Source organism: Haemaphysalis longicornis, unplaced genomic scaffold, assembly GCF_048455015.1.
Source record: "Haemaphysalis longicornis isolate Haplotype H1 unplaced genomic scaffold, Haemaphysalis longicornis Haplotype H1 scaffold_9, whole genome shotgun sequence".
NCBI lineage: Eukaryota > Metazoa > Arthropoda > Arachnida > Ixodida > Ixodidae > Haemaphysalis > Haemaphysalis longicornis.
In genome coordinates, this window is record NW_027526460.1 from 25703748 (window position 1) to 25728262 (window position 24515).

The 24515-nt window shown below is 50.0% G+C and overlaps 1 protein-coding gene across 5 annotated transcripts in view; it reads left to right on the forward strand.

The window, feature by feature from the left end:
* Positions 1–685: 685 nt before the first annotated feature.
* Sev (receptor protein-tyrosine kinase sevenless) overlaps positions 686–24515 on the forward strand; it is a 149324-nt gene continuing 125494 nt past the window's right edge. For all 5 annotated transcript variants that reach the window (XM_077683977.1, XM_077683976.1, XM_077683979.1 and 2 more), the window contains exon 1: positions 686–1050. In XM_077683977.1, the coding sequence (XP_077540103.1) occupies positions 850–1050 (201 nt within the window). In that variant the 5' untranslated portion in view covers positions 686–849. The remainder of the gene's footprint in view (positions 1051–24515) is intronic.

Genomic DNA, 24515 nt, shown 5'->3' on the forward strand with positions numbered 1-24515 from the left:
GAGTGCTCGTTTTTGTAATTTTATAACTGGGGAAAGATACGATAAATATGTGCTACCCCAAGTTTCAATGCAGTATAGTAAGTGACAGTGAAAGACAGCGAAGTAAATTGTTTTTAACGTTTGCAAGGGGAAATGCTGTCGTGCCTGGTATAACGGGAAACAAGCAAAACTTAATTTTTTACACAGGTCACTGATATGCTGTTTATAATTCATGGCCGCGTCAAGGAGTATGCCGAGATATTTATATGTATCTACTTTTTGAATCTGATCATCGCAGTAGGGCACCAATGTGACCCAATTTCAATCTGACCCCACTCTACCTCGACACAGCGCGGCACCAAGCTAGGGCAGCAGACGGTACGCGCAACACTCGGGCACTGTCGAAACCGCGAATTTCGCTCTCGTTTTCACACTCCGCGTTCGGTGATTAGCACACTCTCAACTCACTTTCTCCGCCGCTTCAAAGCCACTGCGCCATCCCCAACATCGTGCTCTTCAATTTTTCCCGCTGCTCGTTCAACGGGACCATCGCGCGAATGAGAAATAACGCAACAAGAAACGCGGCCGTTTCGGGGCCTCCCCGCCGGGGGCACCACGCAGCGCGCGAACATTCCGACCAATGGCAGGCCGCCGCGCCGTGACGTCACCAAAGCCGCGCGGTTCTCCACCGGGCCTCATGGCGCGAGCGAAAAGGAGAGCGGCCTAGACAAGCGATGGGAGAGGTCGGTGCGGAGCTCAGCGGCGTCCACTGCAGCGGTGGTGGCCCGGAGGAGCGCAAGTTTTGATTGCAATTTCAGCCGGCAGCAGTGCGCACACGCGTATGGCGCGGTCAGCAAAACATGCGCCACGATGACACGCGCACAGCGGCGGGATAACGGGCTCTCGGGCCCGGCCGTGCGCTCTCTTCGCTCCCACCTGGTGCTCGTGAGGTGCATGTGTGTGTGGTGGTGGCCTCTGGCGCTCCCGCTGCTGTTACTGCTCGTCTCCGCCGATACCTGCGCCGGGGTGGATGTTGTGACCACTTGTTACGCCGAGTGCGGATCTCGACTGGTGAGTTGCCTCTCCTCTGGCGCCTCACTGCTCGCACCGACGTTGCTCGAAGCCATCGACCAATAGGATGCTTCTCAAACTTTGAGTTACTGTTCCGAAACCATGCACTTCAGGGGAAGTGTAAGGGTACAGCTGCTGCCAAAGGAGATTAGAGCAGGTGCTCATGATTTCAGGCGAATTTAAGCGGCGCGTACGCTTAGTGCAGTCTCTCTAAACCTCAAAAACCACCTCCAGGCCTGAAATAGCACTGGGAAGCCACATAGGGGAAAAATCGTTCACAGAACCTTCTTCCCTATAAGTGCAAGTGCAATATAAGTGTTCCCTATAAGTGTCATACTACCTGACTGGAAACCATGTTGCTGAGGGCGCATCTGCGAGTTCTGCAGTGAAACAAACGTGGAAGCTAGCAGATGACCTAAAATGCAAAAGTAAAAAAAAAAAAAGCTGACACGTATCGTGAATAAGCTGTCATTCGCGCTGTTCCTTACACATGCGCGCACTAAGTGTCCTAAACCGATGCTCAACAGTTTGCTAGTTAGCACAGTGTAAGGTAGTTAACGAGCACACATAAATACTGCGCCTTTGCTTATCTGTAACAATTTGCGTGCGTGTGCACCGAAGTCAGTTGAGTAACTGCGGTATTTCACAATGATCGTGATCTCTAGTTCTGTTTTTCGACCCTCGTGAACACGACAAATAACCCTTCATGACACCGCTTACTGCACCGCTCGGCGAAGCCTATAGCTGATGCGTCATTGGGTGCGTAGTACATCAAGGCCATACGGAGAGAGGTTTCATAATACCGCCTGCAGTCTAGGAGACCGCTAGTGACTGTTGTGTCGGTATTGACCCAGAGCGCTGTTAAAACGCTAACGCTGATAAAAATGTCCTTCAAGAAGCATTAGTGTAAATGGCTGGGCTGGGGCTAAGCAGTTGTTAACGCCGTCCTCAGTCATTTGGTCCCGCACTGTCGCACGCGTTCTCTGTGCGTAATTTTCCGAAAAATCATGCTTAGGTAACTTTATTTAACACACAGAGCATGTAGTTCAAACTAAGCGGGGCGGAAGTCTGGCTTCGAGCTATAGGCTGTTGATAGAGGCTAAGTTCGTAGTAGATGAATAAAAAAAGATAGCAATTGGTTTGAGCCATCAAAGTGCTACGTTCAGCGAGAAAGTATGGTCTGTTCTCTCTATTCCTACATTATAAATGCCCTTGTATCAAGTGTGAGCGCAAATTCGGCTCTACGGACGCCGAAGAAACTGCCGGGTGTGTGTGCATCTCTCGCTCCACCGCCTGCAAAATGCCTCCCTCATGCTTCGCGTAAGCTGCTGCAGCGTGCTTTCCACGTCGGCGCTGAGCTGTGCCGAAAAGTGACTCCGTTGGCACAGCCGACAGTAGGCCGCGCTGCCGATTAAGCGTGAAACGGCGAGGGCGATTGCGAAAGGCGCGGTGTCATGTTCATGCGGCCACCCGCTAGACACACGAAGAAAAAATAAAGAACGACATGCAATCGCTGAGGCAGCAAAAAAAGAGGGCAGTCGATAAAGAAAGCCGAAATCAAGTCCTGCAACGTTATTTCGAGAGAAGCCAAATTCAAATCTTGTGAGCTTTCCGTGGGGAAGCTGTACACCTGATCCGTTCTGCGCAACGTAGTGAAGGTCTCCGGGCTGACCAATTGACCGAAGGTAAGGTGAAAACTCAAGACAACACGAGTCTCCGTTTTTCGCCTCTATCAGAAAAACGGCCGCCGCTGCCGGTATTAAACGCGCTTCCTTGGGCTCAACAGCACAACTCTTTAGAGTTGCAGGAGCGCCAGTCCCGCTTGTCTATCTTGTGTCGTCAGTTCTGCGCTAACTTTTATTGCGAATATTTAGAACTAACTAGCCCATCTAGCATCAAGTTCTGTTAAGCCTTAGCACACTAACCTACTGGGGCGGGTAACCTTACATCATTTCACTTCCTTAGGTGTTGCGTGGGGACACGTAAGTTTGTTTTAAAGTTTAAAGCGGACTTTCCAATCCTCCGCTCACCGCCTGTATACCATTCGAAATGGGGACGGAGGACGTGACGTTCGTCACTCTCCGCTGACGCCTCCCGCCTCAATGTTCGCCGTGTCTTCTCCCCGAAGGCACAATGAGGTTGCTGCTTTTACCTGGGAGGGGAACAACACTCGACTGTCGCCGCCAGAGTCATCCGTCATGTAGCTGCTTTGTTGACGCGAGTGAATGGAAAACGCTTTCGAACTGAAAGCGCCGCATCCAAGCCGATACAGACAATGCGCACACGCACCCGTGCCTTCGAAATGGGTCAAAGAGCCAGGTAGATTCCGGCTTCTTCGACTTACCCAGACCTAATTTGTAGTTGAAGTGTGAATTAACGCGGAGGGAGCAAGTCTAACGCCTTCAGTTTACGCCTGAAGCGGCGCGAGTAAACGATTCTCGCTATATGGGTCTGTTGTGGGCGCGCTAACGAACATAGGATGCTGCTCATGAGGTAATCCGAAACTGTATATTCGCAACTGCGGACAGCCAACCGCTTTGTGTCGAGCGCATTTCCGGCAGCTCACATGATAGCCAGCGTTTGATGTAGTGGGGTAACCGCAACTAATTGCGAAATGAATTGGCGGAAAAAATTTAATTTGGCTCCAAACTTTCTGAAAGGTGGCGCAATGTATTCTGTCTAAACGGAACACTACCGTTGCTATGTAAACCGCTCTGTTTCGGATTCAGCGCGTAATGAAAAAAAACGCTTGAAGGAATAGGAAAGACCACTTCATTAGCAGCGAAGCTGTTTAGCAAATCGTAATTTTTCGTGTCCGCAGTTAAAAATACAAAGAAATTGCCGAGCGCGCGCACGTGAGCGCGGGCCTCGAGGCGACCGCCCGGCAGTTAACAAAACCAAGGAGATGCCTAGCGCTGTGAGTGAGTGAGTGAAAAACTTTATTAGACGAGAGGCCATGGGGCCCTGGGGGGGTAAGGATGAGGGGAAAAGGGGAAGGTAACAACTCTCACAATGAACACAGTTGCAGTCTTGGCGTCCTAATCACAAAATGAACACATAAAAGTCAGTCAGTGGCACTAAAATGCACAGCTCACACTTAAATGTACAGTTCACTGCGTGCCTCGCGACGAGCGCCCAGCGTTCCCTGCGCACGTTTGTCAAGCCAAGCATACCCACGTAGGGAGATTGGCCAGGATTGGCCATAAAAAAAAACTCCAGCGTTCGCCGTATCATGGCAACACTTGCTCGGAACGAGAAAGACACGTCATAGCGCACGCCCCTCCAAGGGGATGTCCATTCATTATCACTGCCAAAAAAAAAAAAAAGAAAGAAGCTCACAATTATAGCAACAATGATGGAGTAAATGTCGCTTCGGCAGCGAAGAAGAAGCAAATCGGCAGCAATCGTGGGCTTAAACCTTCGGGATGGTCGGGAAGGTTGCGTACAGCATCGCTTGCCTTCATATTTTACGCGTTAGTGTGAGCTTTTTAGCTGGGGACAAGTTTCTTTTAATAGCTTTTTCATCTCACGCACAGTTAATAGTATGTTGCCGTGCGGCCCATTGTCATGGTTGCCAGCTGTCGTTTTGGCAACATACTTGGGATGGTGTATCTAACAAGTCCTCTTTCAAACGTTCTAGGGCACAATCAGGGAAACCATTTCGGTCCAAGGTGTTCTGGTGACGCCCTCTCATTTGTTATATAGCGCATACACTCTACTAAAAGCGATTGGTTGTCCCTTTGTTGCAGTGGCTAATGCCGTATTAAGAACACGAAATTTGTTCCCCCGTGAGTGATGTCTTGCAGTGCATAAAATGAAGACTCCGGAGTCCCCTACTGTTCGAAGAAACAGATGTTCGAGGTGTTGTGTTTCATGACATGAAACGAGACATTTTTCTTCCGTAATCTTTTTCCCTGTTTCAGTTCCTTAAACCACCTCATGGATGAAATGGACTTATTTGAATGAGAAGAAGCGAATCTCACGGCAGTCACAAATACCATTGGTAATTGCATACATGATAAAAACTCAGAGCTTGAGACGCAACCACGCTTGTCTTTCCTTGCCTTGCCTGTCCTTGTCGGGGTTCACTTGACCAGAACAAAATAGGCTGGCTTTTGTTATTATGGCGACTGTGCGGGTGAAGCAGGTCATCCATGCAACACCTCAGTATCCCTCACTAATCCATACAACCATTTTGCCCGACTTCATAAACGCTGAGGGCAGTACAAATAGAATAGGCGTTTGCACTGGATTTTTGTTCACATTCGCGCTATTGGGCAATCCTCTCCTGTAAGAGCCGACCGGGTACCTCAGCAGCGTCCAGCAATGCTCGCACAGGCTCAGAGAGTCACTGAGCCTATTAAAGTATATATAAATTTACTTCAATCTTCTTAACAGTGCGAACATACTGAGAACGGGGGGTCGTTTAGCGAAATTGAATTCGCAATGCATTAAACACTCGCTACAACGAAATCAGTTTATCCGAAATATCGCTTTATGCGAAGTTTTTCATGGCCTCCAATGCAGCGCACAGATGGAAAATCAGCATCGCTTTTAACGAAGTACCGCTTTTAACGAAGCCAATTTTCTGTCTCAATGACTTTGTTCGCTGTATGGCGGTGGTCTCGCCTTCCGGGCTTCACCCCGAGATCGAGCAACAGATTTCCCGAAACATCGGTCGCACTGTGAGTCGCCGGGCACTTCAACGGGGAGGGAATTCCGTCTCTTCCAGCAGGGCTCTAAAAACAGGCTCGTTCGCTAAAAACGTGGTACCAATTTCGTTCGATTCGTCCTGCTCCAAGATAGCCGGATCCCGGATCACCGAAAATGGCGCTAATCACGCAACTCCCGGTAGGCCCAAGGTCAGGGCAGTCCAACATCGCGTGCTCATCACCGTAGCTCTGACAAAGAACAGCGGTCGGATGAGTACGCCCGTAAACGAGGGAAGCGGACGGCACATTTCCCGCCATTTTTCGTAATGTCAGCGTATGTAGCGACCAAACAAAACGACAGAAGTCAAGAGCACGTGAATCGCGGGGCGAGCACGAAACGAAAGGCTTAATGGCAATATCCTCGCATCTAGCTGAAATCGGCCCAGTGATCGGAAGTCGACCTGCCTATCAACGTTTGTCATCAGAGCGCAAACGCGCAGTACACGACCGGCATTGGAGTCGTCTATTTTGGCGGCTCCCCCTCCCCTCCTCCTCTCTCCCTCCCTGCCGCTTAGTGTCGGCGGAAGTGGTACCTGTTTATTACGGCGTTCCTTTGCAACGGCCCCCACACGCATTGTGCGCGGGCGGTGGGCTTATAGTATCAGGGCTCGGCCCGCGCTGTCTTTCTCTCCTCCGCTTCCACCACTATATACTACGCTCGCTTTGGTGGCGGTGGCGGTGCCACTGGTGGTTGTGACGGCGGCGTCTCTGACGAGAACGACACACATGGCTGCCCAATGGCTTCTGCGGGTGTTCGTGTCCGTTGCATGAATGCGCAACGCTCCCGGCGGCTCGACCGTCGTCCTCGTCGGTCGAGCGCAGACGACTTCCTGCGCTGGCGGAAGCCGCTGCGGTCTCGCGCGACCAATCCACGCACACACACATCGTGCGTGTCTGCGTTGGAAGCCCCCGGCTGCTGCTGCTGCTAGTTGCGTGAGCCGCGGAAACTGTGTGGGGTGAACGCGCATTAGCAGGCGAGCCCGCTGACGGGAGCGTGTTTGCTCTAAGTGTTCCACAATGGCACCGTGAAGACATTCTGTCACAAGTGCAGGTTTTATTTCGTGTTTCATGACTTTTCTTCTCTCTCTCTCTCTCTCTCTCTCTCTCTCTCTCTCTCTCTCTCTCTCTCTCTCTCTCTCTCTCTCTCTCTCTCTCTCTCTCTCTCTGGTTTGTGACGCAGACGTGGCACGGTGATGTGCGCGAAGTTGCGTCTTGTTTAGACGAACAGGCTTACGTGTGCCGGCGGATGAGATGCAGCCCTAACAGGGAAGTTATGGAGTCCGGAACTAGAGTTTCTCTAACCGCTTACTTCCTAGACATTATGACAAGTTATGCATGCAGCTCAAGCGAAATGGAGCGAAGAACACTGCCCGCATTACGCCGGAATGAAGTGAGAGAGAGGAACGAAGGAGGGGGAGGAGGTGGCTGAACATGAACGGGAAACGTAACCCCCGAGAAGCAATCCAGACAAGTTGGCCTTTTCCTGCTCTGCGAAAAAAGTGGTAAAGACGGTAGGCGCATACAGACGGGCACCCGCACAGCAGCGTCCTTTGCTACGACCTCTTCGGTCAAATCCCAAATCGTTACAAACGCTAACGGAGTTGGGCTGTAGCTACTGCTGCTGCTGTTCTTACTCCTCCACCTCCTCCTCCGCCTCCTCCTCCTACTACTACTACTGCTGCTGCTGCTGCTACTACTACTACTACTACTACTACTACTACTACTACTACTACTACTACTACTAATGCTGCTACTGATAGTGATGATGATGAGGGTGGCGACGGTGACGACGACGACGACGATGATGATGATGATGACTAGAAAAAGTAGGAGGAGGAGGGGCTACTTTTGCTTCGACACAAGCCAACTGTTAACGTCATGCGCGATGAAAGAAAAAAAAAGAAAAGAAAACTGGCACTAAAGTGCAGTTTCAGTTACTGCTCCTCGGAGGACTGAGGTACCGAACATTTTGAGCGAAAAAAAAAATCGCACCGCTTCTCCCGTTTCGAGATGGCCGTTGCAATGCACGGAATACATATACATATATAAACAGCACCAGCGGGCGCGCGCGCATTCTGTTTCGCGCTCGTGTTTCTGCGGCCTGATAGTCGGAGGTCGCTGTCTCTCCGGACAAATGGGCCCGGCCCTGGTGGTGCCGCTGCGCCGACGCGCCGCGGTGGCGACGAGTGTCGTCGTCCCCTCTGGCAGACGACAGAAAGCAGACCCAGCAGAGGCTGGGGCTACGCGGCTATCCCGGCCCTGGCCTGCGTGGCTGCTTCACCCATGGAAGAGGGAGGAGGAGGAGGAGGAGGAGGAGGAGGAGGATGCATCACTTTTTCTCTCTTTTCTCCCACCACCATTGCCATGGCTGTTGTTTTTTAGTCCCTCCGGAGAACGACCACCGCGCACACAGAAGAGAGACTACGCGCACGTCAGGCGCGGCCTTGTCATGTAGCGAAACAAACCTCGTTTCCCTTTAAACGGCTTCCGCGCGACAAAAAATAGAAGGCTTAATTTCGTATGGTTGTGTCAGGAGCGACGTTTTTGTTACGCGCGTGGTAAGATACACTCGTCAACACGTGACTACTTTAGAAATTACTTGAGTATTCTAGGAGAGAGATAAACCAGGCGGCGAATGACGCAACGCAATCGCTACTTCGCCAATAAAATCGCTGCTTACTCGGTCATAAACTACGTGATATCTTGTTAGAGATAGCGGCGGAAAACGTCATGCCAGAGAAAAGGGGGGGATGCTGTGAGGATCCTGTATGCACGAATTTATCGGTTAAATCTACAACCGAAAAGGCGTTTCTTCAGGCCCCTATAGCAGTAAGAGCGGACTAACCTCTTCCGGGTGTCGTTGGAAGACCACGTCCAACAAGTGACGACTCACAAGTGTTACTCATGAGTGCGATTTCTGAGACCCAGGTTATTCAACCTCACACTGGTGCCGTGTGCAGTCACCACGATTATGTGCCCTATGGCTCTACGAGCCATTCGGTTCCCAAGTTCCCAGAATGTTGATCACGAAGGAAGAACGAACCAATGCGCCACTCTCAACGTGTCGTGCAAGTTTTCTGCTGAGAAGAAACGTGGGAAAGCTAGAGAAAAACAAGCGAAACAGATTAGCAACACTTCATAATAGCACATGGGAAAAAAGAGAAATTTAAAATATGCAAAGGAATTAAATTAGGCGGACTATTTATTTAGTTGTTGTTTTTATTATTTACTTATTTATTTTAATTGCTCACCACCAGTGCTGGGTCTTCTCGGGTGATGCACTGCGTACACGTGGAATGTATGGCATACAGAAAGACAACATACAAGGAAGGGTAGTAAACCAAAAATTGGTAAAAATCAATGGGTAGGTATATACAAAGTGGAAGTGTGATCAAACACGACAAAAACACTTTCTGAACATGAAGAGCTCGGAGGTCGTGCGTAGAGTATGCATTAGTTTACACATTCAAACCTAAGCAAGTTGGTGCTTTCGATGTAAGACGCACAAGAACACAGGGAAAAGTGCAAGTGTCACCTTTCCACAACATGCGTATTCAAAATATTATAATTTTTTTCAGTGGGTGATTAAACAGAACCATGTCATTCGAAAAAAGAATGTAAATAAAAGGTAAAAACAGATTGCTAAAGGGACCCTGCAACACTTTCGATAAGCGCTTCCACTCTTTGTTTTCTTCGTGTCTGCAACCACTGCGAAAGCTATAGTTATCGCCCACAGTTAGCGGCACTGCGTGATTTGCTTGTCGCACCAGATGCGCCTCCCATATCTGCTTTGTTTTTGTGGCTTCTTTTTTAAGTTGCTTTGCTATTAAGTTTATCCCGTGTTTTGTTTGCTTTTTTTTTACTTTCAATGTGAAATTTGTTTTGTAACCTCTGTTTTGTCTGTTTCAACATTATACTGTAACCACTGTTTGTTAAACCATTTACTTGTTGATGCTTGTACTATAGGAGGTCCCCCTGCAGTCTTTGACTTCGGGACCTCCTCCTGTATATACCCTTTTTTGTACTTACTTTGTGTTGAATGAAGCACCATCGAATCGAATCGAATCGATGGAAAAGCGTTTATTGCGGCAACTGAAGGAAAACCGGCCAACAGCCGCTACATGACCTTAGTGACGTAATTCAAGCCGTCGAAGAACGTCAAGACCGGAAAAGAGAAAAAATCTTTTGAACGAGTTTACAAATTATCTGATGGGCATAGAGCAGTAATTTTTGGCTGAGGTATATTTTGCGACCCCCTAATCTAAGTACTGGGTGTGTTGACTACATTCCGCAAGCATTTAAGATTTCAAAAAAAGTTGAGAAAAGTGTTGCAGGGTCCCTTTAAACGGATGTCGTCATCGGCTAGCTGGTGCCAGGCGCAGCATGCAACATACGAATGATGTTTGAGAAAAGTGACGTAGATATATTCTTTGCCAGTGAAAAAATAGCAAACCGCGGCTTGTTTACGGACCCTATCATTCGGGAAACGTCAAAATCAACATTCTTCTTGTTAGTCAGATATGGCGCCGTTGTCTGGAACGGTCATGTTTATGCGCCAAGAACTCCGATTTTTCGGACAGATATCCGCTTCCCGGGGGGCAATAAACGGTGATACAGTCTTTCCAGCTAAGAAAATAGCTTTTCTACCCTTATGGCCTTGAACCTGTTTTCTGCATGCCCAGCTTTGCAGAGGAAAGTTTGGACACGAATCCAGCAGCCTGGCAATACGGTCGACTACTCTTGTGAAATCGGATGGGGCATTTTATAAAGGCTCCTATTTCGGTCGATTCGGGCCTGATGTTTTAAACAGGATCGGAAGTTGCCCTGGAATGGAACGAAAGCAGCTCGTACAACGTTGTGCGGATTCATCGCACAGGCAAGATGAAATGAAAGTTAAGAAAGCACTGTACCTTATTTATTTGCTAAGTCAACATAGTCGTTCTGGAGAAACCTGATAGGAAAACCAACGTCGCTAGCAGCACAGCAGACTGCGTGTAGGACCCACAACTTATTTACTTGTTTACTTACCCACAACTTATTTACCCCCACTCACTTTGTTTCTCGTTTTTTTGTTTTGTTTTTCTTTCAGAAGGGCTTTTAGAGGTGATAAACCAAATATAAATACCAAGAAAAGCAATTGGGTGGGGTTAAAAGGAGGACCGCGAAGCAGAAAAACGTGGAAGGGAGGAGATGGGAGAGGCGGAGGGTGCAGGAGCACTTAAAGCCACGCACTTTAGCGCACCAAAGGCGTTGTTCAGACGTACACATCAACCATTCTTTTTCTTCTGCTGCCAACGCCACGATAGGAGAGAGAGAAAAAAAAAAACGCCGATGTGTAAAACAACGACGGTGTATCTCCGAAAGCGCCCTCTTTGAGTCCACCGACAAGACAGGCGGGCTTGCAAGGGCGAGGTTTTAGGACCATCCCGAAGCGGGCACTTGTGGTTGACTGGCTGAGTGAAGCGGCTGGAAGGCATCCTCCCAGCCTTTTCCTGCGGTTTTTTTTTTTTCTTCCTTGTGAAAACGTAGGTGGTTTAGGGTGGATCTTGATCGCGATGCGCCTCGTATTACTTTGACAACGTCGAGCTCGAATATGCCAGCCTGCTTTCGGTGGCGTTGCGCGTACTAAAACTGCAGTAGAGGAGACAATTGAACATTGCCCGCTTGAGTCCAGGGTAGTCCGCCAAAGAGCTAGACGTATATTTTTGTTTTACTAAATAAAAGACTGGGGACCTAAAAATGATTGATTGATTGTGGGGTTTAACGCGCCGACGCAACGCAGGCGATGAGGCGCGCCGTAGTGGAGGGCTCCGGATTAATTTTGACCACCTGGGGATCTTTAACGTGCGCCGAAATCTCGTACACACGGGCGTTTTTGCTTTTCGCCTCCATCAGAAAAGCGACCGCCGCGGCCGGGAATCGAACCCGCGGCCTCGTGCTCAGTAGCGCAACGCCTTAGCCATTGAGCCACCGCGGCGGGTGGACCTAAAAATGGTGATGATGATGATGATGATGACGGTGGTGGTGGTGATGAGGATGTTTAATGCCTTGGAACATTAGGTGATCACGCAAACAACAAGAAGCTTTTAATTCTTTAGAGCGGTTTAAGTAAGCATCGTATACCCTATAAGTTATAGTATGACAGTTACACATAGCTTAGTGCTCGTTTCTCCAGAAAACAAGTATGCATCCATAGCTTTTAGCCATTCGGCATTTAATAAGAATTGGGCTTAATTATAATATAACTACGTTTTTTAGCTCAGACTACGTGCAGGATCCCTTTCTGTTATTCAAGCATGGATGACAACTTTTTGGTCTTTTTATTATAGGTTCGAATAGTGTCCGGATACCCTACTCGTAAGGACAGATCACAGCTTGTGCCTTAAGTGCTTGCTGGCATATGATATCGTTTGTACGGGCGACATTTCCTGAAAGGTAGTTTCTACAAACGAAAGTGAAGTGCAACACAACACCATATTTCGGCACACACATACTTGTCGTGCCTGTCTCATCAAAAACCGACGTTATTTTCAACACCTTTTACAACCAACCGGGAACACCAGTAATGTCAACTCACCTAGCTCGCTGTGGGGACGAGGGCTTGATCTTTAATAGTACCACGTTCTAGCGCTGGGGCCATATCCTACAGGGCGCCAGAAGATTTCCGGCAGAGTTGATTCCTCATGCTTCGCCTCACGCAACTTTGCCTGCGCGATGATATGCGTGACGTTTTGCGCGCGCAGCCAATCACGCGAGACCGCGCGAGAAATCAACCCCACCGGAAAACTTCATGCGCTCCTATAGGATGCGGCCCTGAGGTATCTGTATGCTCCTCAGATAATGTTTACCTTTACACGAGTGAAATCGGACTGAATGTCACATTACCCGCATAATTTAACCCAACAATTTTTTTACAGCTCTGTACATGCATACATTTCTAAGACTGGCTTTCAAGCTGCTCGTAGAATCGTTATACTATGCATCTTGAAGACTCTCCTTCGCGCAACGACCACCCGTGGACACCCCGCTCTGAAACCTGTTTGAGGCAAGAACGAGCGCCTCTGTACACATGTCCGAATTGTCTGTCCACTTCCCGCAATCTTATCTCGCCGACCGCATATTGTCCTCCCGGAAGCATGCACCGCCTACGGACCTCATTTTCTAACCCATATATACAAAGAGGCTATACGCATTCGTCCTCGTCTGCCTTCCTTATCGCCCGGCTCAACGACTTCGGCGTCCCACACCTTGCGGTATCGGGATGTTCGGCAAGCTGAAGGGAACAACGCCTGGCGTTTGTTTAAGTGGGCGTGTAATCCCCGGCGGCCTCGCTCTCTTCTATGGCTCGTCCCTCACCCTTATGTGCGACGACTCTCGTCGCCGCCTAGTGGACAAGCAACTGCTATTGTTGTGGCCGGCGTGTATTTATATATAACACACGCGTACGACTTAAACGACTCTGTCGACGACGCTCCCAATGCTTTTTCCTCCGCGCCGCGATCACAGCGCCTGCGAACGACAGGGACGGTTCGCTTTATCTGCACTCGTTATCGACGGCAGCTAAGAGATTTCTTTTAGTATGTTTTTGTTTGCCTTTATCTGCTTTTTTATTTGGTTTGCTCTCGAACTTATATCTCGCTATCTTTCATTTATGTGCCCTTTGTATACAGTCACAGGGCCTGTGCAGGTGTCAAGGACAACTTTAAATTTAAATGTAAAATACGGGGTAAGTAGAGTTGCTGTACAAAGTATACAGGAAAACTGTTTCGACACCAGAGCAGCCATCCGTGTTTCAGACTAATCAAGCCTCAAAAGCAGCCCACTTCACGCCCTCCCTTGAGCTAATTTAAAACTATCCCTCTGTTCTTCGGGCCTGAAAGCGCAGGAAAAGCTACAATTCCCGCCAGCACAGATGCGGAACTATGCGATTTGCCCGCTTCAACAGGCACTTTTTTTTAAGTGCAGAACACTTTAGGCGTAGCTCGCTGTAACGCTCGATGTCCAGCGACTGCCGGAATCGGGCGGCGCAGCGAGATAAGGAACCCAAGTAAGACCCCGGCGTACCGTCGTAGTGCGTCCCGCAGAGGCTTCGAAAACCAAGCGGTTTAAATAGTCATAACCTTTTGAAGCTCGTGAACCGCTGGGGCTTATCATACATCTCCGCGCTGTTTAGCGCGAAGAAAACTGCGGGTACATTTGAGGCAAAATACCGTTGGTCATTAAGGGTAACAGAGTGGATCCCTAGAGAAGGCAAGCGTAGAAGGGGGCGGCAGAAAGTTAGATGGGCAGATGAGATCAAGAAGTTCGCATGGATAAATTGGTCGCAGTTAGCACAGGACCGGGATAATTGGATATTAAAAAGGAGAGGCCTTTGCCCTGCAGTGGGCGTAGGTGATGGTGATGATGATGATGACGATGATGATTATGATTAGGATGGTGATACGTAATTTACCGGCAGCGCCCGCGTTCATTTTGTTAGGAACGCTCCTTGGGTTGGTTTTTACGATAGTAGGCGAAAAAAAAGTGGCGGCGCAACGACGGCACGTGCGGGAGGAAAAGCAAGCAGAAAAAGAACAGAACTCCCGCTGGCGCTGTTCCAGGCAGGGGGCGTGTGAGCACTGCGGAGGCGGGAAATTTGAATTGCGTTGGGTGGTATAGCAGTGAGCAGATAACGGCGCTACAGCCCCTTATGGCGAATCACTGCTCTGCACTTCCGGTAGCTTTCACGTTGAGTGGAATGGCTTTAATTGTTTTACGAAATTTTTTCTTGCGCTCTGGCAGTTGTTGGTCTACGCTCGGTCTATCGCCTGAGACAATCTGTTGGATCTTAACCATAGACAGCTTCGCTGGAAAAAATTAAGAAAGGCGTTGCAGGGGCCCTTTAAGGGACATTTATCTGGCGTTATGACTGCGGAGAGGAGGGATATGGCATGAGAAAATGGTAAAAGAACCAAAAAAAAAGAAAGGACTCGTTTTGTCGCACAGCCGGTTCTTGCTTTCCCGTCGTCGCATTCCGTGTAAAGCAAACGTGTTTTCCGTCTGCTTGAAAGACGGAACGTTTGCATCGCACAGCTTGTCATGTTAGTAAACACGGCGAGATGGAGATCAACTCGGTCCAAACGCGCACTCACGTCTGCGTGGTCCGGCTATGTAAATTCTAGCTCCGAAAGAAAAAATAGCCTGCTCCATTAATTTACTTTTTATTTTTGTCCCCTCTGTTCGTACCACCCGCTGCGAGCAGGACGTTTTTCAGGGCGTTCCTTCTGGACGGCCGATGTTTGGTCTAAAAACTATCGGCGGTGCGTTCAGCCGCGAACACCACAAGCAACAGCGCTGGCAGATTCCAACTCAACTCATCAAGTAAATTTTCGGAGTTAGCTTGGAGATTTACTCTGGTTTCCTATTCATGATACCGTTTTATTTTTCTTTACTGGGCTGTTCAGAAGGCTGGCGCGGAAGCTTGACTCCTGGGTTGCTTGTACAAAGTTGCGGCCTTGTCGCATGGGTGGCGTTCACTGAGCCGGTCAGCCTGGGACGGACCCCGGAGTCGGATTTGCTTGTTGGCTTTGGCACGTAGAACTCGGGGTCAGCTGGGGGTCTCGTTTTTCCGGTCGACACTCGGGTCTGACGCTGGCTGTTTATAGTAACGGAAGCGAGCCAACATCGGCCCCAACCCGACTCAAATACTGTGTACGCATTCGTCGAAAGGCTTAAAAAAATAAAAATAAAACGAGCGAAAGCCGGTGCCGGAAAAGCAGCTTTAATGCCGTGGCGGGATACGGGAGAATACTCCGTCGTACGAATTCGGTTTTTCTTTTTCTTTTTTTCGCGCGGATGAAAATTTACAGGGAGGTACTAATCTCTCCTATCATCTTTGTTTTTTCTTTTCTTTTTGCGCGCCTAGTTCTCGACATTTTGCGAGGTAATTAGAGCGAACGCAAAGCGGTCAGGTTATAAGTTGTCCATCCGGTTCTATTGAACTGCCAGAAAGAAAAAAAAAAGAAAGAAAAAACGACCACCCAAGATTCTTCCAAGTTTTATCACCCAAACTTCTATACTTTAACCCCGTCAAAAAAAAATTAGGTCGCTTTGTCTGTATATCTGTATACCTAAAATAACCCTGCAGAAGACAGTTATGTGGTTTCCGACGGTTTCCGACGGTTTGCAAATATAGGTGGAAGAGTGGGAGCTTCCGGATGAACATTTTAGGACACGAATTGACAGATAGGGCTTCTTTAGAGAGAAGCCGAGCTGTGTCGTTTCTTCCTCGTTCACTCTCCAAGCTTCGTATTTCCTCGGCCCGTAATAGCACCTCGCGTGTGTGTCAATCTGGAAACGCTTCGGAGTGACACAATGACATCAATTCGCCGCCAGCGCCACTAAAAACCTCTCGCGGGAACTATATGCGGAGACATCGCGTGCGTTGGAGCCCGCCACCCGTGGTTTTTATCGTCTGCGGGCCGTCATTCGCGGTCATTACAACCAACAAAACGAATAATAGACGAACAAGGGGGGGGGGAAATAACAGACCCGCCGCCCTGTCTTGAATTGCCCCACTCCCATTCAGCACGAAAGAGAGAGAGGGGAGAAAATCGCGGCCAAACAATGCGCACCCAAATATCTCTCAGCGAAAGCCACGCAACCATCTTGAGGGGGACAACGTCCGTCGAAAGGAAAAGCGTACCCGCGCGCGCGCCGCCTTTCACATACGCCACAAAGCCCACCCCGCCTCTCCAGTCTTTGGCGCTGAATTGCCTCTCCCTTTGTGCGCGATGGGCGCCCGAAATGAGTTTAAAGAAAGCGCCTGTCACGCGCCTAATGGACGTGGCACACTTCGCAGCATAACCCCTCGCCCGAGTCAAACAAAAAAATAAAGAGAAGGTATTTCAGGGTAGAGGGACAAGTTTATAGCTCCGAGGCTTAACTGGACAGCGCCCCATACCGATGTTTCCCAGCCCCTCTCTCTCGCTCTCGGCTACCTCGGTGGTTTCTCTGTCGTCTGCTGTTGGCATCGTCTGTTATCCCCGCGTGACCCTGCTCTCGCCGTCTGCTCCTAGAAAGTCGTGTAGTCGTCTGCTGTACGCGGTCAGCTCGGCGCGTATTCCATTCTCATCGCGGGCGCTTCGCGTTCGAGCTCTTGCAAAGCCGCAAGAAGAGGGCTCAACTACAGCCCCAGTGTTACCCCGATTTGTTGTTTATTTCTAGCACCGGTCATGGGAAACACGCTGCGTTCGCGTTCCCTTTCAGTCTCGTTCAGATCGTGCATGCTTTCGGCTTCACTGGCGCGGCTTTGCAGCCAACACGGCGGCGGCGGCGGCGGCGGCCTTACGTGCTTGCTTTAACACGAATGCCGGCCCGGATCGTTCGTTCACACACGAACGGGTAAGTCGTGAGAGCGCGTATCGAGAAGAACATAAATGCGCTAAGCGTGCACTTGACCTTGCAAGAACTGTCACTTCTTTCCCCGTGCAGTTGGCGCTATTCGCGTGTTCCAATCGGCATTCTGTCTGCGTTGTTTCGGCGGGAAAGGCTGCACAATACCGTAAGTGGGACGCCGAGAGAGGCTGAGCGCGCTATTCGCGGCGTCAGAGCAACGACTCCCAACGCGTTACTTTCTCTTTATTGCCGGCCCACTGTGCGTTTGTTTTCGCGGCGATGGGTTAACTGACCTTCGGTACTGGTGGTAAACTTACCGTGCCTGAACCTTTTAGTCGGTCCATGGTATTACCTCGGTGCACGCATGCGCAGCGATAAATTCACCCACGTGGAAAAAGAAAAGAGAGAGAAAAAACTCTGAGGACCTCAGAACATATTTTAAGAGCGACCTGTTTAATCTTTTCGTTCTACCGTGGAGCGTTACCAGAAAACTCATCCCAGACGAGCGCACGTGAGCTTGTGCCTCATGAGGAACGCCCGGCGTCGTCCAGGCTTGCGCGTGGGCCTGCGCCACGTGAGGAGCTCGCAAAAGAAAAATATCAAGAAAAAATACCGAGCGCACGTAAGCATGCACCTCGCAGCTGACTAAGCGCCCGGCGTCGGCCAGTTCTACCTTCGAGAAAACTGCTCCGCGTTCGTGGCGCGATCTCTAGCGTGCTGTTCTCCCCGCCAGTTCACGTGCGTGCGCGCCTAAAGTGGGGAGCACAGACGCCGATTTCGCGAAGTCGGTTGCCGCGGGTTATAGCGCGTGCTCAACGCGGTCCACATTAGGAGAGAAGTGAAAGCCTGCGGACATTTTAAAACGATCTGGGCCTGTCAGTCATGGAGAACTTTCGGCGGCAAGTTCGGAAATTCATAAGAGGCGCAATTGCCGGGTCTCCGACGAAGGGAGAGGGGCCGCCAGCTGTGCTGTTTCTCCAGCCTTGCACCACTAGTGCAAGCTGCGCCATTTTCTTTTTTCTGACATTTCAAAATTTCAACTTCATCCGCAAGAAAGAAGACGAACCGCTTGTCATATGCCCTTTTTGGCGTCCCTGACTTCTGATTTTCCTTTCTGTGTCCGTTCAAAGAGCCCCTCATTTTTATTATGCTAAGCGATATATATATTAGTTAATTATGCCTTTGCACAGTGCAGCTTCAGGCCTATGTGCCGAAGAGAGCTCACCCAAAGATTGCAGCTTTGCTTCCCCGGAACAATCCTTGCCGCCTTCTGGCAACTGTTCGCACGCGGCTCAAAAACACCGAGCTTCTCGTACGAAAACGCTGTTCCGTTCCCGTGTCCCACCCCGCGAGGCATGGGTGTCAGCGGCCGCTCGGAGGTCGCTGTTCCTAATTAGGTCCTGGATGAGGCAAGCAGCGCCACTTGATAGCCCCGCGTTCTCCCACGAGTGCCTCCCACCACAAGGCCCCTGTATCATCATCCGCGTCGTGTTTGCGGGATCCTCGCTCCGCGACCTCCTCCTCCTCCACCTCGTCTCCGCAACCCTTCTTTGCGTACGGCTGTTGTTGGGCCTTGGGCTGTCGCGTGGTCAGGGTTCAGCGATCTTTTCCGCCGAATCCACCGCGCCCGGCTTCTTCGCGGCACTGCACACATGCCAGATCTAACGTCGTTATCGTTTCGGCTTGCGCTGCAAACTCGCGCCGAAGCTGCGTGTTGGTATCCTTTGCAGACACACTTAGTGTCGGGTTTCATAAAAGCGTCCGAAAATGACTCGCGCACGCGTTCTCGGTAAAGCTGATGGTTCCTATGCGTGCGTGGATGGACGCCCGTGAACAGAGCTGTCGACTATGGTGAGCTGTTGCAGAGAACGGGGAGGGTGCACTGTTGTGCGAACAGGATGACAGTAAAGACAGCTAAAACACTTTTAAAGCGAAGCTTTTTACCTCTACCCCCCAAGAGCTCTGTCGCGACCGTTGGTGTCAACACAACACTTCCGCGAACAAATAAAAGTTGCTGCTGGCACCACCAGGAATCGAACCTGGAACGAATGTAGAGACGGAGAGAGAGCACGTTGTCCTGCCGATTGAGCTACGAGCCCACGCGGACACGGTCACCGAGCGCATCTGCGGGTTTACCCCCTGTGTTCTCGCTGAATGCCACGTGACAGCGTCACGGGACCTCTCGCACCGCTGTGCGCTCTGCCCACGGCACGTGTAGTGGCCGTGTGCGCGCCTTACGCATGCGCTAGGAGTTATAAAAATTAAAGAAGCTCACACCAACGCATGGCATCTCACTTTTCCGTCTCTGCCGCCGATCTCGTTGCCTCCGTCGGCGGGGGCAGAGACGAAGGGGAAGTGCGATAGCCTAACACCTGGTTTGATCCTCGTTTAATTTTACAAAAAAAAAAAGTTTCCACTCATGTGCTTCACCAATACAACTTAACCAATGAATCATGCATTGATTAAACCCTAGAAAGGAATATCTCTTTGAAGTAATAAAGGGTGGGGTTAAGTGCATTTCACTTGTCTCTGGTTTCACTCTTTGTAGAGTCACGTGTGCGAATTCAAGTGACGTCGCATGGGTAATCGTTGTGGGTGTCGTTTAGAGTTTCGCTTTCCAGCCACCTCTACAGGGTGGATTGTCACGCATGTTTTTTGGCTGGGGACAGTTTGAAATCTGTCCTTGGCTCGCAGTAAACATGATGATTACTTTATTTACCAATACGCGAAGCCGGTTCTTTTTTGTTCATACATATAGCACAGTTTTGCGGCGGAATGCGGCTTCCAAGGCGGACATCGAATGGGTCTACTGTCCACTGAAGCCGACCTTTATTGCTCATAATTATTCATCAAACAGTAATGTTATCTGCAATCGAAGAGTATATTGAACATTTCTTAGTGACCACAGATGGTGCATTGCTCACTTGCGCAACGTTATCCGTGTGGAATGACGGGTGTGTGGCCGGGTGGGTGATTTTCCGAGCTGCCGAGAACCACCCCTACCGGCTTGTGTAGGTTCATTCGCATATTTACGTCGGATAATGTGAAATTGCGACGCATGTACGTACAAAGAATTCAAGCACCAGCAAGGATGCTTAGCCCGTGAGCAAAGGTCTTGAAGGGGGTTAACAGCGTACGTAGACGAGTACACTCACGGAAGAGAAGGCAGGACAAAGCGCTGAAGGTGAGCACGTTGTCCTGTCTTCTCTTCCTTGAGTGTCCTCGTCTACGTAAGCCATTAACCCCTTCAAGCCCACCAACCAGCCCACCAATCCATCCCGCAACGCATCAGTAGTATACATATCGTATGCGAAGCGCGTCGACTTCGTATGTGCACGTCCGCTTTTGGCCACCGATTTGTGTAACTTTCAAGCCGTCTAATCCCGTCTTGAAAAATGGCGTCAAAACAAGGCGTCAAAAACTATTCCAAATATAATGCGATTCCGCACTCGGCTGCTGCGGTCAGTCTCGTCCTCACGGCAGGACACCTTCTTCGGCCCATCGTGCGCTAATCACTCCCGGAAACCAGAATCACGAGCAGCTTACTAAGTACCAGCATAAGTGTAGCCCACCGGCGCTTTGAACAGATAGCTCACGTACGCCGTTCAACTCCTGAAAGCGGTAGAAAATTGCTTTCGCACACTCGCGAGGACTACTGCACTGCAAAGTGCGCGCACAGGTCCCAGGTTCATCACTGGGCCGTTCGCACGCGACTCTCTCAAGCGCCTCAAAACCGAGACACAAAGTCAGCGAAGCGGTCCGCGCACACTACACGCCGTCGGCGACGATGAGAGTACCAACGGCGACTGCACGACTTCGTTACGAGAGAGGCGGCCGTATTAGAAGGCAAACAGCAGCGGCGGCGGCGCACCTTCGCCGCCGTTCCTAGTCCACCTGCCGACGACGCAGAAGGCAGCGGTAGCGCATGCCGGTGGTGCGGCGTGCTCCGTGAAGCGCGTCTAAGCGGCCCGGGACCGTTCCTGGGCTGTAATGAGTTTCAGCCGTTACGCCGAAGTCGCGTCGTCGCGCGAGACGGGGCGGCGGCGTCAGAGGACTCGACGGGAGGTGCTCGGCGCGCGCGCGCGCGCGGTCTCACGCTGGGAAGTGTGCAGCGGAGGGATGGACCCTGTCGATGAGTGGAGGGGACGTATAAGCATTTGATGAAAATCAAATGGAGTGACCAAGTGAAAATCGAGATCGTGAGCGCGGTAAAACGCGATTGAAGCGGTAAAGTACGTGGTGTCAGTCTCGGACTATATACAGAACACACACTCGCTATAACCAAATCAGATCTCGTTTTATTTGAAGTGTTTCATTGATCCAACTGCGGTGCATAGAGAGCTAATCATCCCCGCTTATAACGAAGCATCGCTTATAACAAAGTCGATTTTCCGCCCAGATGACTTCATTATAACGAGGAATTACGGCGTATCCCTTTATAACTACACATTCCTGCGCCTGTCCAATTCAATTCTTAGCACTTCGTAGTGAATAACATCGGATGTATGGGTGAAATTTGAGACCTCTTTTGCGGATATGTTTCCACGCGTATCATTTGCTGCCAACCGATACCACACCCGGTAGCCCCGAACGTGTGCAGGCAAAATGACTCCAAATGTCAAACAGATGAGGAGAGGAGTCTTGTGCTGTCCGAATAGCGTCGATGTCTCATCTTTTATATTTTGAGGCTGACGCAAAGAAACGAAGGATGAGACAGGGAGGTTAACTAGAGAATAGTCCAGTTGGCTACCCTACACATGGGAAGTGGGAAAGGAGGGATTTCAAGAGCAAGAAAGGGCGTTTAAAAGACGGGGAGTAGAGCTTGAGGAGCGAAAAAGAAAGAGTAAAGGTAACTACAAAAACAAACCATGGACGATAATAACGCCTAAAACAGAACAGGTTAATTATACCGATTGGCGAATGAAAGACGGTACACGGTGCCCCTTTTGTTCAGACAGGCAACAGCAATACGAAACAAATGTATTCACGCATGTATAGGCGTTCTCGGCGTTTGTAGCAGTTCAACTATTCAAAGACATTGCAATAGCAGTCAAAAGCCGTTCCAAAGTTGCACAGCGTGCTGTGCCTGCTACGCCGCAAGCGCGAACGAACGTTTTCAGTAGAAGAGCATCAAAACCACAAACTGTGGGTATTGAGGTACTGACCCTCCAGTGTAGTCCCGCATAGTGCTCCAGGCGAGACTGAAGATGCGCGCGCGACCGACTCCCGTGCGAAGAAGGAAGCCCGTTTGGTCTCCCCTCTCCCCTCCTCGCGCAGGTACTACGTCGCTTTCTTTACCCGACAACCGCGCGGGGCTCACACCCAACTTGGGAGTGTCGCCGCGAACTGCGCGCACCGCTAATTGTCGCCGTCCACCCGCTGCTCGCCGTGTGCGCGGCTGTTATTAGGCGCCACTGCGGCGTAATGACCAGGCGAGCGGGCACCACGTAGGGCCTAGGGCCGCCGGGTCGCGCTTTGAATGGGATGGGAGACCGCCGCCGTCGCCGTTCCTGGAAACGCCACCTTTCGGGAGGGAAACGAGCGGGCGTGGGAGCCAAAGAAGATGGGTGGGGAAGGAGAAGGATAATACACTTGGGCAAGCACGGCAGAGCGCGTCTTGACGTAACTTCGGCCACATGCGGTAGTTTTGAGTGGCGAAGCTCGCGCTCTAGAAGTCCCCGTAGTGCGTCTTCAACACAATGCTGCAAAATGGTCAGTTTATACCACTTAGTTTTCAGCTTAAGGCTACATACATTTGTTTCATTAAATTATAATACTAACGGCACTTATCCTGACCTCAACCATGGAATATTTATTAAACCATTCTACACACCCGCCGCGGTGGCTCAGTGGCTAAGGCGTTGCTGAGCACGAGGTCGCGGGTTCGATTCCCGGCCGCGGGGGCCGCTTTTCTGATGGAGGCGAAAAGCAAAAACGCCCGTGTGTACGAGATTTCGGCGCACGATAAAGATCCCCAGGTGGTCAAAATTAATCCGGAGCCCTCCACTACGGCGCGCCTCATCGCCTGCGTTGCGTCGGCGCGTTAAACCCTACAATCAATCAATCAAACCATTCTACACCGTACAGGTTCACCGCAAGGCACTCGAGTGACCAACAAAGCAAATTCGGCGAATGACAGCAGCGTTCATAGAGTTTGTTTAAAAATTGTAATCTGCGCTGTGTTACCGCGAAATGCAAAAGGCCGTGCGTGCATTGCGTGACGTCACAGTGCGGGCCGAACTTTTGAGTCAACTCGTATGCTCGGCATAGGCATTCGTCGAAATTCCGTTCTCTCCGTAGATTAGTCAGTCGAGTGTGTTGTGGGGACGCTGAACAGCAAGTTTCTCTTCACGTGTAATCTAATAATAATCGATGACGAACTAAGGACAAAGTTAAGGCAACCGTAAAACAATAAAAATAACAATAAAACAAGTTCGACGAAATGGCGACGCTGTAACTTGCATCAACCACGGCTTCGCTCGAAGCACCACTATGAGTACGGCTTCCGCAGTTACAAGTGCAGCAACCACCATAAAAATAAGGACAAAAAACTTTGAAGGAAATGACGTTGCTTAAGACGTGCACATTGCGCTATAGCTCCGAAACTTTCCATTATTTATTCTCTGCCACGTAATATTTTACTTCAACTGCCCTCGTTTTCCGTATCGCTTAAGCTGGAGAACTGTATCTCTTGACTCGTCCACCAGTCCGACTCGTTGAATGTTCTGGCTCGTTCATTGGAGCTTCTGCCTCCATTCGGAGTCGTCGAATTCTCTGACTCGTCTGAAGATTTCACTCGTCCGATCATTTGAGTCTTTGGACCTCTTGACCCGTTGAATCAGACCTGTTTATTCATTTAACCTCCTGACTCGCTGAAATCCTTGACATATACTGGAACACTTAACTCGGATGTCGTGGGACTATTGGACCTATGGGCCACTTCCATGGTTTGATCATAAGCGCAGCGGATCCCCTAAACCACAACGCCATCTGTCTGAGTCTGAATGTGGCGGGCCGTTATGGTGTAAACTTCCTGTTCTCGGCGCCAAATAAATTAGGAAATATATGTAGCGCGGTAGATAGGTGGTTGGAAGATATAGCAACATGTAGAAGCTGTAGGGTAAAAAATGTGTCAATTTTCGTGCCTTGTAGTGTTGGTGCGGTGTAGGTGATTCCTTTTGTCTGCGGTCAGGTTTATATTGGGCAAACGGGCCGTTGCCTTAACATTAGACTAATGGAGCATAGACGTCCTTTGAAGGGCGATGACTATTCACACATTGCACAGAACTGCAAAAAATGTAGAGGTTGTTTCCCTGTTTTTAAGGATACAAAAGTAGTAGCCAAACATAAAAACCAGCACGTCAGAGATATAATAGA